This window comes from Zonotrichia leucophrys, chromosome 1A (assembly GCF_028769735.1).
Source record: "Zonotrichia leucophrys gambelii isolate GWCS_2022_RI chromosome 1A, RI_Zleu_2.0, whole genome shotgun sequence".
Classification (NCBI taxonomy): Eukaryota; Metazoa; Chordata; class Aves; order Passeriformes; family Passerellidae; genus Zonotrichia; species Zonotrichia leucophrys.
In genome coordinates, this window is record NC_088170.1 from 64624150 (window position 1) to 64642638 (window position 18489).

At 41.8% G+C, this 18489-nt stretch overlaps 1 protein-coding gene across 3 annotated transcripts in view; it reads left to right on the plus strand.

Moving 5' to 3' along the window:
• GRM3 (glutamate metabotropic receptor 3) overlaps positions 1 to 18489 on the plus strand; it is a 104337-nt gene that overhangs the window by 63457 nt on the left and 22391 nt on the right. For all 3 annotated transcript variants that reach the window (XM_064702976.1, XM_064702977.1, XM_064702974.1), the window contains one exon: positions 8433 to 9288. In XM_064702976.1, coding sequence (XP_064559046.1) covers positions 8433 to 9288 — 856 coding nt within the window. The remainder of the gene's footprint in view (positions 1 to 8432; positions 9289 to 18489) is intronic.

An 18489-nucleotide genomic window follows, 5' to 3' on the forward strand; every position in this document is an offset into this window, starting at 1 on the left:
GGTTTGTTCTTCCCTGTTTCTGAAAACTGGATTTTTCTTCTGAAAATGAGGACTAGGGTCCATTCCCTGCAGTCAGCTCTTAAAAAAATTAAATCATTCCTTTAGGTGGGCTGGATTTTTAATGTCTATGTATATTATATTGACATGGATGTAAAGATTGTTGATTGGCTGTCACCTGGCTGTCAACACACAATACCTCCAGATCACAACCACAAAAGTTATTTCCAATTTAGAGCCTCATCCAGAAAAAATGGCAGAACAGAAACCAGTGCCCTGCTGTCTTCTCTTCAGTTCCTTGCTGTGTCTCAAGTAAACTGTAACAAAACCACTGCAGCAGGTTTAACGGTGCATTACTGCTATCACAAAAGCTAAAGCCACTCCTGAGTGACCATCTGGCATGAAATTCAAAATATGTACTCATTTACTGGCAATCTTTTCCTGGCTGTCATTTCTCCTTAGCCACAAAAGTCTGCCAAGGGCTCATGGAGCCTGAAAGCTAATCACCTCCATTTCCTTCCTCCAAGAATAAACCATCTTTCAACCAGTCTTAACAATAGCTGCTGACTTCCATCACCACTGAAAATAGGGTAAAATCCTTAAATGAACCAAAAAATAAACAATACATAGCACATAGGGCTCTGTCCGGCTGTGCACGGACCCCACAGGGATGTGGGCAGGAGAGATGGGCAGGGGGTGTCAGAGGTTTGCAAAGCCACACAACCCATTTGTGCTGTGCACTGACAGCCTCTGGTGATTTTGTGCTTGTGAAAGCAAACCAGATCCTTATTAAAAAATCCATTCTGTGAACTGGACTACCTACCACCAGAATTCAAGTCATGCCAGCTTCCATGTGTCTCCTTTAAACTCTCTCCTCTTTTATCTCTGTTCTTCCCCTCTTTCCACCACCTCTCAGCCAGACCCTTGCTGTTTGTTCCTCTCTTTGTTTCTATTCCACATTCAGAACCTGATCAGCCACTGGGCTGAGATTTTCAAATGCCAAAGAACACTGAGAATTTCATTCCTAGAGATTTCAAAGGAATGTGTGTACCTCCCTCTGGCTTCTGTGAAAATGCCACTGTAACTGATTACTTTGTAGTCATTTTGATTTGGTTTTGGGCTATACTTTTTGTTTCCTAAATGTGTGCATTTTGTCCTTTTGCTAAGGGGAAATTGTAAGACTTTACAGGGGTAGATAAGTAACCACTGAGATCACAGGTAAGAAGGAAGGAGCTCTACCATACAATGAGAGAATCATGGAATTGTTGAGGTTGGAAAAGACCTCTAAGATCATTGACTGGGACCTTTAACCCAGCGCTGCCAAGCCCACAATTAAACCACATTCCCAAGTGCCACATCTACGTTTTGTGAATACTTCCAGAGCTGGTGAATCCATCACATCTCTGGGCAGCCTGTTCCAATGCCTGACCACCAAGTCAGTGAAGAAATTTTTCTTAGAATCCAATCTAAACCTCCCCTTGCTCAACTTGACACCCTTTCCCTTTGTCCTATCACTTGTTAGGGGGGAGGAGACCAATCCTCACCTGCTGCAATCTCCTTTCAGGGAGTTATAGAGAGCAATAAACTGTTCCAAGTGGGAAAGGATGTCACTACAAGAGAAAGTGACCAAAAATAAGAATTAGCTAGGGTCACCTAGATATCACCTATACTTATTCTACCCCTTCTGACTAGGCCTTACTCTACACTCATTCTACCCATTCTAACTAGGATTTATTCATCAGTTAACGAGTCTCAAATTAGTATATTTATCACTGATAGCTCTTTTAACTCCAGAAGCAATTTCATGTTCCTTTAGAACCAACAGCCCCAGTTTTAGTACCTTTTCTGATCCTGTGTAAATGGGACACGAGTCACAGGCAGGTTTATGAGGTCTCAGAGAAGAGTTGCACTCTCAGGCAAAGCAAGATCTTCTGCACAAGTCTCTTTTCAGGGTGCAGGTTTGGTGCTCAGTTTACCTCACTGCAACAGTAATGCTGTGTGGAGGCAGAGTGCATATGTGACAGCTCACTGTGCCTTCCCCTGCAGAAAAAAAGATTTCCAAACAATTCCTTCAAAGCACAACATTTCTCTGCATGGCCTCCATGGTTTGCTTTTTATTGCACAGGACAGACACAAACATGAAAAGAAATTCTCAAGTCCTGTGCAGAAATCCTAGCTGTTATTCTGACAGTATTCCTTATTTCTGATGTTCATTTTACAGATGAAGTTATTTCACAGTTCAAACACTGCTTCTCTCTGTGTGGCAGCTACTGAGTCCACTGCAAACATTTAGCTATATTTTTCCCAGCTTCATTGCTTCTCATTTTCAGGAGAAGAGCAAGACTAAAAATAGTGTTTCCTTCACCCCTCTTCCCACTAACAAAAAATGCCAGACATTTTTTATTTGTTTGATAGTGAATTATCTTTTCCTCAGTTATCTTTTGGAAGCAATTTTGTTAAGGAACAATACCTACAAAGCAGGAAGCAGGTCTCTTAATACCAAAGAGTGTTGGTAAAACTGATGGAAAATCACTTCAGTCCTGCAATGCACCATAAGATTCCACAGGAGAAAAAGCCGGGCTGGGATTCCTAAATAACCTCACAGCATCTGGTTGAGTTCCTTACAAGTGACCTTTGGTGATTTAAAGAACTGGGATGTTGGCATTCTCAGTGACTTTCTGGGGTCAGTGCTTGCAGTTCTGCTGAAGCCAAATTGGTGCTTTTTGCTGCAGGTCATGACACAGCCCCTGTGCAGCCACTGCCTTCATTAGTGCTTATTATGATATCCCAGAGATGGCACCCTTAATTTAAAAATGGGCTAAGGAGAGGTGATCCTCCAGGCTGACAAAGGTTTTCCAGTTCTGAAAGCAGTGAGGCCCTTAGGGTCCTCATTTCCCTTTGAAAACAAATTAGCTTGGAGTAAATCTTTTCTTGGGTCCAAGGTGAGCAGCTGCATCTGCATCACTGAACTCTCCTCCTCCCAAAAACTCCCAAGTTATGTGAGTATGCCAGAAGTGTCCAAATGAGTCACTCTGGGTCACACTGTCCCCAGGTAGGAGCCTACTAAATCCCAAGAGAAGATGGAAAATTGTGGTGGAGCCCAGCTTTTCAGTATTGCTCATGTTTATTGCCAGAGATGCAGTCTGGCAGCTCACAGCCTGCTGGGCTGTATCTGCAGAACATGGCCAGTAAGTACATAGATGGAAATAAATATTTCTGTTTATTCTATTCTCATTGGACCATTTCTAGAATATTACCTCTAACTTTGGGTCCCTTGGTAAAAGGATGACTCAAAAAATACAAACATAATAATGGAGAGGAGAATCAGGAGCACAAACTCTACAGAAAGAAATTGAGGGAACTGCATGTGTTTAGCCTGGTGAAGGTTTGGTGGGAAACTAATATCAGCTTTTCAGTGTGTACAGGAACACAAAGTAAATGTCTTTATCAACATGATGCAGGACCAGAGGATAGAAGAAAATACTTATAAACTGAAAAAGGAGAGATTTTAACCTGACAAAAATGTGCATTCCAGGAGTTGGGACCATGGGGAGACTGCACAGGCCAGTGGTGGCTGTTGGCTAGAGGTACCTCATTTAGTCTCTACCTTAGGTTTATACCTGCCACCTACCACACACCCACATCCCAGCCCATTCAGAACCAGTGTTTCTTTCCTGCCCTTCTATAATAGCTCTTTCTGCCAAACTTTTGATATATTTTTATAATTAAGAAACAAAAAAAATTAAATCAGGAAAAAAAACCCTGTATTATATATTGCTCCGAATGTTTTAGAGGCAGTTTGACTTCCAGCTGCCCAAATAATAACAAAAAGGCAACAAGGTAGATTACCATCATTTAGGAACTGGATAAAACACACACTAGCTGCAGTCCATGTTTTTTCAAGACAAGAGCTCAAGCCCTGTGTTATAGCAATGAAATTAGGAAAAACCCTGGGACATGGCTTTGCCATGGGCTTGCTGTGGGAATCTGGACTTGCAACTTATTCCCAGAAACAGAAAGAATTTCTCAGGAGATCAAAGGCAACAAAAGAATCCTCATTAGGACAGATTGCAGCTCAGAGAGACAGAAATTTGCCCAGTTTCTCAGTAGAGAAAAAACTCCTTTACCTTAATGTTATTCTGCTCCACAGCCTAATTTATTGCCTGTTCAGAGTAGCTCTTCCCTGTCTCAAAGGAGCTGTGTGAAATTAGATTCATTAAGCCACATTAAGTGCCATGAGACTCTCTCATGGTTAAATTTCAGAAGGGCAGAGAGCACTGTCATCCAACAAGGGGCCTCCTCTGTCCAACAAATGTGCAATACACACTTGTGAATTGTGGTAAAAACACTCTACTTGTTCTATCTAACACATTTGAGATTTATCTTTCCTTCTTTTCTCCAAAATATTTCCTGTATTTTCCAGTCCCATACACATTCAAAAAAATCCATGTAATAATCTCAGGGCCATTAAAAAGGGAAATTTTTAACAAAAACATCAGAATAAATTCTACTGCCACCAAAAATAAAAATCTTATAAAGGATAAAGAAAATGTTCTGTGAGATTCAATAAATCATAAGATAGATCAAGGTTACTGACACATAGAGGTGTTGCTTAGGATTCTTGAATGGCCACAAATACGACCAAACACAGGCTCATGTGTTTGATAGCTGAATCTAATTCATGACTCCTTGCAGACGGTTGTTATGAAGCCATTTTCAGTGTTTTAAACAAGATTGGCAATATCTCACAAGCATTTATCCCGTCCCTGCAGCTCAGAGAAGCAGAAGTGACAGATGCAGAGAGGGAGAGGGACGCTGGTTTCCCCTGGCACTGCCACAGCCACTCCATTTGCAGGATTTGCTGGTGCCAGTGTGTCCCTGTGGCTGGCACTGGACTTATTGCCATGCTCAACAAATCACGCACCAAATCACCATCCCAGCAGCTGAGTGAGAGCCAGGTTTGTCTGGGGAGTGGCCCCTGCCCACAGGATGGTGGCTGCACTAATAAACCCAGCAGCACACGAGCAATAAAGGTTTCCCATCCCTCTGAATGCAGACTCCATCCACATCCTTTACTCACAGCAAGCTCTGCTAAGTGACTGGTTTAGTTTGCAGATGCAGAACATCCAGATTTATCTTCAAAGGTGTCTGCAAAACCCACCAGTTTTGACAGTGAAAAAACCTGGCTACTACTGCTGCTTAAGTGCCAACATATGGATTTCAGGCACTAATTGCATGCACCAAGGCTTGATTAAATTGCTCCCTGGAGCTTTGCCAGAATAAATTATTTCACTTAGCAAAAGCTGGATCTGCACTGCAATTTTGAAGCTGTTCCACGCATGCCAAGGCAGCATGGAGCTACACTGGAGGTGTGCCTCAGGTGGTTCAATCTCAGTGCACTAGCTCTGGTTTACATCCCACTGTCCTCTGCTACCCTGAGCAGACACAGTCTTAGATATCAGCCCCTCTGCAGAATCTGCTAGATACTGTTAGCCTCTTAACCAGGATAATATTTTCATTATCAAATGCCCAGATCAGCATGAAAATGGCTGGAAAAGGGGACTGTTCTGAAATCAATTGCATCAGCTAAGTGCCTGAAACTTGAGCTTTTTTGAAAAATACATCCCTAATATCATAATGTACAATATTCCAGAAAATCCCCACTTGAGAATTTCAAGATGAGTGTCCTGATCTGAATTAATAACAGATACAACTTCACTGAACTCCATGAGCAGTAATAGTTCTCAGGGATGATTGGGTCACTATCCTTTATGATTAATCAGACTTCCATGTATTTTTTTAATCCATGAAAAATCTACCATCTGGACAGCTTTGTAATGAAGAGCTTTACAGCAAACAGCTGTAAACACATGAAAACTTTCTTCTCCCAGAGCACAGGAATGAGAATTTCAGGTGTTTGCAGGGACCCTGGAAATATAGTGGCCTCCAAGGCTGAGGGCCCCCATGTAAACTGGGAGAGAAGTTCTATGGATGCTTTTGCTTCTCAGACTAAAAGAAAAAAAATTTTTAAAAGGTACAAACAAACAGAAAAAATAGAAAATGAAAATGAAACCAAACTATCTATAAAGCTGCCGTATTTGTTAGGAGAACCTTTCTGAGAGATCATGAGTTGAAGGCTTGTCAACTCACTGACCAGCATTACCTGAGCTGCTGAAAATGGACATTTTCTTTAGCAAATTTGAGGGGGGAAATGCAGAATGGTATGTGTGCATATCTTCATTATGGTTTAGCACAAACGAAATAACTCCTGCTAGAATAAACTGAGACAAGAATAGCAATTCCAGCCCACACAGTTCTGCAGGAAATGTTCCAGAATAGCTACATGGAGTACATTCTCATTTCCAAATCGGAGTGCTCTTGAGAGAGGACATGCGAACCAAACCATGTGGATATGTGGGCATGTAATCAAACTTACAAAGCCACCGGGACTTAACAATGCTCAAAGCATCCATTGTACCTTGGTGGCAGAACAAGCCTCTCTGCCCATCCTGTTGCTTTAAAGCTGTTCATTTCCATCGCCAGATGCAAATTAAATCCCACACTTCCAGTATAAGGCAGTTTAATGACTGTTACCATCCAGCAGGGAGGTTGAGAACACAAAAGCTGCTTTCTGAGGGACAGTAACTCGTTCAGCTGCAGCATTCCCAGCCTTGTGCCTGTACCCGCTGGCACTGTCAGCTACAATCCAGGATACACCTTCCAAGCCCTGTAGGAAAGGTTTTGTTTTGGCTTAAACTAAAATAAAACACTACCAATGGTGTTTTTGTGAAGGCAAACTTCAACTCCATAGCTTGGACAGGACACTTGGTCTTTCCTGGTGTTGCAGAAGAGCAGGAGGATAAGAACCTCCTGATGTCCTCAGTTCCATGTGGCCCAGAGGTTGTGGAAGTCCCTGTACATATATGGCTCACAGCAGAGCCTGGCCCAGATGAGATTACACCAGTTTACAAGGGCACTAGTTCAGTGTCTGCAGCACAGAAAAGACAGAATCTAAATCTATAAAATCCTAAGTCATACATGTTGCTGAAAAGCAACAAAATTCTTCTGCTTGTTTTTTGTTTTTTGGATTTTTTTCACCAGACTCTAATTTGCTACTGATGTCTGAAACTTCCAAACTTGCCTCTTCTACAACATTTTTTTCAAAACAGTCCTTTGCCTTTGAATTCTTACAGACAATCTGTGGTCAAAGAAACATCTGGGGAAGATTAAAAAATTAAAGGATTGGGCAATTTTTAATAAGTTTCCCTTGGGAATCTCAAGTACACTAGTGCAGAAATCTCAAGCACTTTGTTGCTTTTCAAATTATTTCATCAGGCTGTACTCTAAGATTAGCTTCACATTTTATTTACTGGACAGAACTTCCAGTCACCAATCTTCTCTTTGTCATTTAAGAAACTAAAATAGGAAAAAAATGCCATAACCTTTCTTCATTTCTTTCCAGATATGATCAAGAGTGGCACTTCTGTGAGAGCAGCAGAGTAGATTTGGAAATATTTAAGTATTCGACACAGTCAAATATGAAAAAAAGAAAAAGAAAAAGTAGGACTTTGGACCACATAAATCAAACTGGAAGGACAAATAGAGATTATTAAAAATTTTTATTTTTCATTAAAAACTGTAGGTCAACATGACATTAGTTCAGTTGGGCAGGGCATGGTGCTTATAATTCCAAGGCGATGGGTTTGGTTCCCACATGGCCCATTCACTTTAAAGTCGGATTCAATGATCCTTGAGAGTGTCTTCCAATTAAGACCATTCTATGATTCTGTGAGTCTGTGATTCTGTGGTTCTGTGACAGTGTGAAACACTTGAAGAGTACTAACATGCAAAAAATGTGCCATCTTAGCTGGTCTGCAGCCAGAATGTCTCAGAAAAAAAGGTTAAATGAGTAAAAAATAGGAGAGGTGGGGACTTAGCTTGAATAACTGAAATTAGAAAGTTTTACAAAAGGCCTGTATATTTGTGATATTTGCACAAAAGAGAAACTTATGTCTTATTAGTGTATTTGGTCATCAAATAGAATGAATCTTGGAGAAGATGAATCCCACTATGAACAGCAAAGGCATGCAAATCCCCAGACCTTAGTAAGGAACACAGTCTGAAACTGAAATATATTGTCCATTTGTGTCTAATCATCTGTTGTTTAAACAGGCTGAGTTTCATGAAAACAAAGGTCCATTACAGTCCCAGCAGGACCCAGGGAATTAACTGGGCATCAGAACAGGTTTTGTGCATATGCTCAGTGCAATGCTTTCCCTAGAGCTTGTTATTAACATCCTCTATCAACACCCTCAATCTGTGATCACCAGAACATCTCTCATTAAAAAACACTGTCAGTGCCTTTCCCTAAATATTTCTGCTCCGTTTTATAAATACCCCTCTTTAATAACCCGTGCACCCTGCTTTGTCTCTAGGTGGCAAATTTGCTCAGACTCTTCCAGATCCCCCAGATCAGCTACGCCTCCACCAGCGCCAAGCTGAGCGACAAATCCCGCTACGATTACTTCGCCCGGACCGTGCCCCCGGACTTCTACCAAGCCAAAGCCATGGCTGAAATCTTGCGGTTCTTCAACTGGACCTACGTGTCCACGGTGGCTTCCGAGGGAGACTACGGCGAGACGGGCATCGAGGCCTTCGAGCAGGAAGCTCGCCTGCGCAACATCTGCATCGCCACCTCGGAGAAGGTGGGGCGCTCCAACATCAGGAAGTCCTACGATGGCGTGATCAGGGAGCTGCTCCAGAAGCCCAACGCCAGGGTGGTGGTGCTGTTCATGAGAGGTGATGACTCCCGGGAGCTCATCGCGGCCGCCAACCGCTTCAACGTGTCCTTCACCTGGATCGCCAGCGACGGCTGGGGCGCGCAGGAGAGCATCGTCAAGGGCAACGAGCACATCGCCTCCGGGGCCATCACCTTGGAGCTCGCTTCCCACCCGGTTAAAGAGTTTGACAGGTACTTCCAGAGTCTCAGCCCTTACAACAACAGGCGCAACCCCTGGTTCAAGGACTTCTGGGAGCAAAAATTCCAGTGTAACCTGCAGAACCGGAAACCGCACAGAAAGGCTTGTGAAAAGCACTTCACCATCAACAGCTCCAACTACGAGCAAGAGTCCAAGATCATGTTTGTTGTGAATGCTGTGTATGCAATGGCTCATGCCTTGCATAAAATGCAGAGGACTCTCTGCCCAAACACCACCAAACTCTGTGATGCCATGAAGCATCTGGACGGCAGGAAGCTGTACAAAGATTATCTCCTGAAAGTTAACTTTACAGGTAATACCTCCTCTTTTGGTACCTAGAGAATGTAATTAAGCAGTGTAATTAAGGAAATGTTCATCAGTTATGGTAACAACCAGCCAAATTCCTGGTAGCAACTATTTACACAGTTCAGACCAGGGTGGTACAGGCAAGGTCACTTCTGTCACAAGAAGGCAGAAAAGAGAAGGAAGAGGAGCTTGATGAGAATCCTAAAAAAACCAGGCTGATGCTCCTCCTGCTTCCAGCAGAAGGAAGAGGTGAAGGTGGTAACAGCTGGTCTTGGCAATATTGCACTCCATCCTCTAAAATTCCACACACCAACACCCATTTAATTCACAGCCAGTTTGGGCATGTCTGAAAGCCAATGGTCCCTTCACCACCTGCTACACCAGGCAGCAGCCTGCTAATCCCACGCCAAGACTTGGCCTTCTCTCCCTCGCTTTGCTGCAAATTTACATAATTGCTGGACCATGGCCAATGTCCTTGCAGTAGTAAAGTAATAATTCCTGTCATAGAACCAGATGTATATAAACTATTTAAATATATGGGGTAGTGCCATTACCTGTGTTACAGAACTACAGGCTTAATGGCAAACTATAAAAAAGCTACATTAAACATGTGCAGGAGATGTGGAGGAGGGTGATCAATCTGGAATGATATAAGCAAACTTCATGGGGACTGACTGCACAGCACATGGCATCTCTGTGATTTTGCCACCACATAAGACTGAGTTTAGCTTTTTTAATACCATGCCATAACAACATTACACCTCAGCAAAGCTAAGTAGAGCTAGAGAGGAAAAAAGTAAAGCATAGAACATACTGTCTTTTTGTTTCTTCATGTCTGAGTTTCTTCTGAAGTATCTAGGTTGAACTTGAATTTCTATGTACTGTGAAACTGATACTCTCAACTGCCTGAGTTGATAGTCAGGAACCATCATGCAGTGCTTTGAGTGAGACCTAGCTCCAAGAGGAATTGAAGGATAAACATGTGTAGGGTGCAGCATGCTCAATCCCAAGAGACCTTCAGTATTTGTACAATGCTAATAACACTGACAACTATATAAAACTGTCGAATTGGAGCTTGTACTTTCCTCTCCTTTTGAGATGTTCTCAGCCTTTGACCCAGATCACTTCTAGATATTATCAACCACATCCCTGGTGCTTCTCCAGCTCCCAGTGGGATGCAGCTGCTGTAGCCAAGTACTCAAGTGAGAATGGAACAAACTTCTTGGGTTTAGACCTCTAGAAATTAAGAATAATCCTTTCTCTTTCCCCTCCTCACAGCACTTACAACACAGAAGCTCTTTCCTCGCTTGCCTGCACTTATCCTCAGAGATACTTAAATGTCTTTAAATTGTTGAAATCAATTGGTTTTAGGAGGACAGCACTTCATGGGAGCTCATTCCTGGTATGCGGATCAGGAGGGAAGGCAGTGGTGTGCTTCTGTCCCTGCTAGGGAAATGCTTCACAACTGTAATTACCACCTAAATGAGTAGGCGCTTCAATATTTTAAACTTCAATTATTTTGAAGATTTTTCTGACAATACAGGTATTTTTATGAGCTTAAATGAAAATACTATTGATTCCAGCCTTAAGACTAAGCACCCTTTGTTTAAATATAGGATTCTTAATAATTTTTCTAACATGCAGATATTTTTAAGCTCCCAAGCATTTTCCCACTCAACACCTAGATATAAAGTCAAAATAACCCCGATTTCCTTTCACCAAAATCTCAGGAAATTTTTTTATTTCTCTAGAGCCAGGAAAAATAGCTTTAATTTTGACTGAAATAACTTTTATTTTTTTATGAATTGGGAGTTGAAGCTGTTCAAGCTGGAAAAAAATTGAAGCCTTTAAATTTTCAGTTTTGAAAACAGAAAGCTCTTTTTTGAACCAAATTAATTGTATTAAAAATCAACATGGAAATCTTTGAAACTCTGAAGAGCTTTATTTCCCATTATTTTTCATTTCCAATTTAAAACATTAAGAAACCTGTCAAGTTCTTTTCCAATGGCTTTGTTCCATATACATTTTTTAACAGCTTACAACATTATTTGCTCATCTTCTTTATTATTAGTTCTTCCATTGTAATATGAATCCCTGTCTTAATATAAGTTATTTCTAAAGCAAGTGAGTGATTTTTATGTAGTGAGTTATTAAGCAAGTCTTCCACCCCTTCCTCCTTTCAGAAGGGTGTGAAGAATTAATACATATGTGAGATTTTAATACATATAAGTCTTGTCATTTTTTTGGGGGGACTAAGAATTATTCTTTGCTCTTTCCTGGCTGAAGAAGATCTTTGTGTGTGTTGTTAATGCAATGTGAGGACCTTGTTTCATGGTACATTTGATCAATGATGCTCTTATATTTCCACCTCCAAACCTGAGTATTGTATTTGCGGGGTGCCCCGATGAAGGAAGGAATGATGAATGCGACTCCATGATCTTAGAAGGATAATTTATTATTTTATGATACTATATTATATTAAAGAATGCTATACTAAACTATACTAAAGAATACAGAAAAGATACTTACAGAAGGCTAAAAAGATAATAATGAAAACTCCTGACTCTCTCCAGCATCCCAACACAGCTTGGTCCTGATTGGCCAATGAGTGAAAACAACTCACAGCAGAATCCAATGAAACAATCACCTGTGGGTAAACAATCTCCAAACACATTCCCAGACAAGCAAAACACAGGAGAAGCAAATGAGATAATAATTGTTTCCCTTTTCTCTGAGGCTTCTCAGCTTCCCAGGAGAAAAATCCTGGGCAAAGGTATTTTTATAGAGAATGTGAATGCCACACCTGAGTGTTTTCCCAGCACAGAGAGAGGGTGGCACGGAAGTTACCAGTCCAGCAGCTGCACTGCAACCAAGTCAGGCTGTGGATGTTCTCTCTTTAGCCTGGGTAGCCATTCAGACCCACCAGAAGAAAGCAGGCAAGAAACAGAACAGTGATAACCATATTTGCAAACACACAAGCAGCTATTTAAGCAATGCCTCCTCTGCTAAAAGGCAGGGGTCCACAGAGCTAAGCCCTGCAAGCGCAAAAATCAAGCAAAGAAGTGGTGGAAGAAGCCAAGCAAATGGCCCTGAATGTCTTGTCCCAGTTTGCTGGAACATGAATTTCACACACACCAGTCTGAGTAAACGATCGGGTGCATTCCTATGACTAATGTGGGACAGAGCAATTTTAGACATTTACCCTTCACACTCAAATTAGTTTTGGTTAGCCTTTGATTACAGTTAATGGAGGGGATCAGCACTTACAGAGTGTGCTCCAGCCCATGTGAGGTGTGATTTGCCCCTATATCCCTTGCTACTGACTACAGATGGAGTATGGAGTGATTAAGGTTTATTTTCACTTTGCTATTTAGCTGAAAGCCTGAAGTGACACTCCCAGGAACAGCAATAATGTGATTTACAAGGAAATACTCAGGGACCAGCTAACAGCAGGGTGGTTGTAGGGGACTGGCAGGATTTGTGCATCCTTGTGCTGCCACTGCTGCTGACATGCTGTGTGACAGGTAATTTCACTAATATCTCTGGGTTCCTACTTATTTCTCCTTTTTCATTAAATCGAAATAACTCCACAGAACTGCAGTGTGGGATGAAGACAGGGTGAGATTTCACTCCTTATTGTCTGTGAGATACACCAGGCACATAATTTTCTTGCAAGTCAGTAAGATATATATGACAAATGTCGTGATATTCTGAATCTTTTTAGTAAAGGATAAAGAGATACCTGTGCCTAATTCCAGCTTCTAGCAGCAGGATGTGAGAATGCAAAGTCCAGCTCCTAGATAAATGCACTCAGTTTCAGTGTTTGTTTGGCCTTTCAAAGAGATATAGGCTGGTTCATCTTCTTGATCTTCCCATCCTCTACATTCCCTCCTGAGGGCACAAGTGCAGCACTTGATGTTCTAAATCATGATGGTTTTCTGCTGATAAAGAGATGCCAGTTCAAGAGGCTGTTAACTTCTATTACCAGAACAACAAAGAAGTGCTGAGCAAAAGTAAAAGTCTCCCTGGCAGAGAGCACAGAGTAAACTCAACTTCTCACCATACCCAGCCATGATCTGGTGAAGGTCAGCACACAGAGGGGCTCCTGGGAGAGCTGTGAATCCAGGGATGAACCCACACATCCAGAAGCCTTGCTCCCTCACAGAAGTGGAGGAGACAGTGCAGCAAACAGCTTTGCTGACTGATTTAGCTAGTTTAAGCCACCAGCAGGACACAGAAAAGCAGTGTTGTCATTGCCCACAGCACTACTGCAAGCCTCACGTTTGACAAGTGCCAGGACAGTGTGAGAGGGGTGTCCATCATTTGGGATAAAAAAGTGGCAAGGTCCTGCACAGCTGTGCCCTACATGTTGCTGCCTGGTGTAGCTACTCCTCCAGGACATTGGACTGGAAGGGGAGGGTGAGGAAGGGCAGCCATGATAATGAAAGACCAGCATTAGCTCCAGGGTTGCCTATCTGTTGTGCAGAATAACCCAGGAGTGTAGGGCTGGGCTCCAGCTTTTCCCACTCCAGTTAGCAGGGCTGATGCTGTAACAGGGCTAACCCTGCCCTCAGTCTAGTGGGGGAACATAGGGGCAGAGGGGGGTTGGACTTTGGGATGTGTGTACATCCAAATGTCTCATGCAGTTTTCTGAAACTGAACAGCTAATGGTTGGAGTAATTTGGCTAAAGTAGAAGACTTGGGAAAGAGATAAAAAGATCATTAAAATGTTTAGCCAATGCACACTTAAAGTACTCAGTGTCTTTTTCTATAATTTTCTCCCTCCTGAGTTACCAGAGTCACTGTCATGGACCTTTCTGTCTTGTGTTCAGAAGTCCATCTCCTCTACAGCAAAGCCTGCATCATCAAAAATAGCTTATCCTGGGCAAGTCCTCTCCCCTGGCTACCAGAATGACTACTCCAAATGAGAAAAGGGTTCTAAGTCAGGTCTAATTTGTCCCCTTTCCTCCACTGGACTCTATGAAAAAAATTCTATTCTTACCTGGTCTTACATTTCTATGTGTTTTATTTTTTTCCTTCTCTTCCTCCTCACTCTGCCCCAGTCAACACTGAAATAGCATGAAGCAGAAGCACAAATTCACCTTCTCATTTATTCTGGAGCACCAGTGACTTCTGTTGTGGGAACACAATTTCACAGACCATTTCCATCGTATCTGTTCCATCCAAGTAAGAAAGAGCTGCAGTCGTGGTCTGCAACAAGCAGATATCACCTTACTTCTGAGCACAGCAGCATTGCATGGTCCCTGCTCTGGGATTTAGCCATAAATATTTCCTGTCAGAAGTGCACTTCAAAACTCAGTGCCCAGGCAGGCTGCATGGAAAGCAGACCAAGGGAATGCTGCATTTGCCATCACGAGCAGATTACAGCTGCAGAAACTTCAGAGGCTGGCTATGAATTCACAGCAGGGAGTACCTGTGAGGGCTAAAGCTCAAAGCCCAGGCTCTGCAGTAGATGGTCCTGCTGCTCCATCACCTCATCCAGGAGCTCCTTCTCATCAGGCCAGATCCCCCTTGCCTTCAGCACTCAGTCATAGTGAGGTCCTCGTGGCCTTCCTGGTGATGCTTGTTTGTAGAATAAACCAGAACACTCTTTCAGATGAAGGCAAAGCTCACATGGGCAGAAGGCATCCACTTGTTAATCATAAAAGTTGTAGAAGTGTAATATATGATGGATTTGTAGCTAATAAAAGCAAGGAAAATGAGTGAATTCCCCAAGATACTAATTAAAGATATACATGAAAAAGATGTCTAGGGTTTATAGGAAAAAATCACTGCCTTTTCCCGGGACAAGAAATGTGTCACAGTGTTTAAAACCTTGCAAGAAGCTAAGGGACAGTCTCTGAAAGCACACTTGAGACTTGCTGTTCCAGAGCAGAGGAACAGTTGAACCTGAACAGTATTTTCCCATATTCTCTCTGTATTGGAGTTGCATTGGTGTAAATACACAGAGAGCTGCAGTGAAATTTTGATGGTCTGGTAATCCTAATGGCCTCATCTACTTTCTCTTCCTCTTCTCTTTAGAGGCCTCATGGGATCTGCTGTTCTTTTACTCTGGGTAAATTTACCCTCCAAGAGTAAATAAGCCAATATCTCTACTTAGTCCTCCTGAAGATTTTAGTATGTGTATATTCTAATACATTTTTATATATTAGTGTATATATATTTATTTATATTTCATAAATTTATATATATATTTATAATATAAATAAATTTATAATATATATAATATAAATTTGCCCTCCAAGAGTAAATAAGCCAATCTCTACTTAGTCCTCCTGAAGATTTTAGCATGTGTATATATTTATATATATAAATATATATATATACATATATATATAAGTAAATATATATGTGCATTTCTACAGATTTTTATTGTGCATGCTAGAGATTCATAATATATTAAATCATAAAATTAAAGAATAAAGCAGGTTGGGTGGTCTCTAGGCTAACTTCCTGCTGAAAGATAAGGTAGCTGAAAATCAGACTAATTTGCTCAGGTCTTTATGGATGTAAACTAGTTGAAACTAAAATACTCTAGAATCTTTTCAACATCTAGTTTAGCTTTGACATATCATGATGGCAAGCAACTGGTCTGCACTCTGGGAGTGTTGTGTGTCCCTCACTGCACCCTGTGAACTGGATACCTGGGCTGGCAGAAGGACAAAGGTGCCATCATCTCTAGGGCACATGTTCCAAACAAAATTTCCATTAAAACTTCTCTCACCATGATGGCAGGTCAGTGACCTACCTGCTAATGGTGTCTGCTATCAAGCCAGAGGCCATCATAAAAAGCTCCAGTTTCATGTTTTCCTTTGTCACTGTCACAGGGATTAGCCTGAGTGAGCAGGAGCAGAGGTTGAATTGTGTTTTCATCCCTTGAGATAAGCTCCAGCAGCTGAGGCCAAGCTGTGCTGGGCCATTGCTCCCCATCCATGTGGGGGCAAGGTCCTTTTGCCTGGTGCCACCACTGTCACCACTGCGTGCTGCCACCACTGCTGGCTGCCACTGCTCTCTGCCTGATGTGGGCACTGAGCTCCTATGGACAGAAGGGTGGGAAATGCAGCATTAGCAGGATGCAGAGCACCAGCAGCTTCTCTTCACAGTCCTCAGGAAGTCTCTGGAAGGATGTTGCCTTTGGCCTTTACCCAGCTGGGTGTCATTCCTGGAAAGCCTGCAGAAACCACAGGCCAGCAACAGCCCCAAACTTGTTATAGTGGCATATTTAGGTGAAAGTACGTTGGCATCCCTAAAATTGCAACTGGATCTCCATCTCAGTTTCCTCCACTTGAATATTTAAACAACTTCAGCTGAGCTATGAAATACTGAACATAAAATTATATAGTCTATGCCTTGTATGTAATTTATAGTCAGCTGCTTATCTCCTATTAATAATGTAGCCTTTAGGCAGCCATAAATCTCTAGATTTCACAGCATCCATGGGAGTGTGTAAATGAGGATGAGATTAGACACCCTGTGTTTGTGGAGAAACACATGACTGGCAAACAGCAATGATTTTCTTTCAGAGCACATATTTGAGAGACAGAAGGCTTGGTAACCTAATTTCTCTAAATCACAGGCTCCTGTGTTTGCCTGCTGCTTGTTTTATAATAATTATTATTTTCTCTTTTGTTTTGCTGGTAAATGACATGTGAATCCCTAACACCAAAGGTCAGTACAAGTCCTCAGAGCAGGAAATCTCATCCAACCTTTTCATCCCCCAGCTATTCCCTTTCCAAATCCTACTGGGATTTACAGCAGGAGGGCAACCCTGACATACCATGGAATTATATACTTATTTTTCATGCAGATTTACCTGGGAGAAATGTTTACACATAAGTAAAGAGATGTCAGGTCTGCTTTTTCCTGTGATCTTGAAGGAGAAGATGTCAGGTGAGAAAGAAGACTTTGGTTCAGGATTCCTATCTCTTACATTTTAGCTTCTAATTTGGCTCTGAAAAGCCCATGGAAAGACCAGATTCTTCTCTACCACCTGCTACAGAAGAGCACTTTGTCACTTCCACACCAGATATCAGTTAGTCTCACTTGCATGCAGAGATACTCCAATAGGGGCTGACAGAGGCAAAGGCTGGGTTCAGAACATGAGCACAGAAGTGTTGAGGATGAGGACAGCACATGAGAAGGTGATTCCATTTCACTCTTTTGAGTAATTCAGGTGTGCCTTGAACTTCTAGTGAGTTTCCAAGAAAACTCATCTTTTGCAAAGGTGATGAAGAAAACTACAGAAAGTCATAAATCCAGATGTCTAATCCCAAAGATAACTAAATTTTGTTGTTTTTACAAAACCCATATCCTTGTTGGCAGCTAATAATTATACTACAAGGGCAGTACTGAAAGCATAATCTATTAAAAAGCATCTTTTCTCCTTTAAATAGCCTTAATTTCACAACATCACTGGAAGATAACTTCTTCACCCAGTGGAGCACAATACAAAGATATTTCCAGGCTAACAGTGATTAAACAGAAACAGAGACATTACCAGTAGAGCTGCATTAGTGGGACACTGGCACTCAACCCAGCCTGGTGCTGCTGTCTAGACATGGATCATGGCCTGAATCCTACACTGATTCCACATAGCAAGTTTGCAGACAAACTTGTCCCAAGCAAACTGCTGTATTTGTACTTGTAAACTGCAGCCCAGATGAGAATGTGAATCTGTTTCAGCTTTCTGCAAAGTCTGAACTAGTCCCTTCAAATTTGTCTTTTCCATTTCTGATTCTCAGTGCAATAAACCTCCACCATTCAGTGATACAAGGACAAAGAGAAGGGACAAAGAAACTCAACCCAAACTCAAAACACCCATTGTTTACATTTTCCGCTAACATATCTTTCCCAAAATTCTTCCCATTTTTTTCAAAAAGCAACCACCTCTACATCTTCATGGAGCTTTTACATATGCATGCTTTTCACAAACTGACCTTCTACACAGCTCCTATCATCTGCAAACTGGATGGACCTGACAGACAAATGTGCATGACTTTTCATTTCCTCATTTGTCAGAGCCAAGTTTCTAAACATCTCTAAAAGCATCTCAGAGAATATCTGCGTTGGCATCACTGCAATATTTATGGTTATTTAGTTAGCAGATATAGAATATAATGTAAAAAATACATTTCATTGCTGTTATCTGGGTGAGTCATTTCCTTTTGTTTCCTTCTTCCCGCCTGGA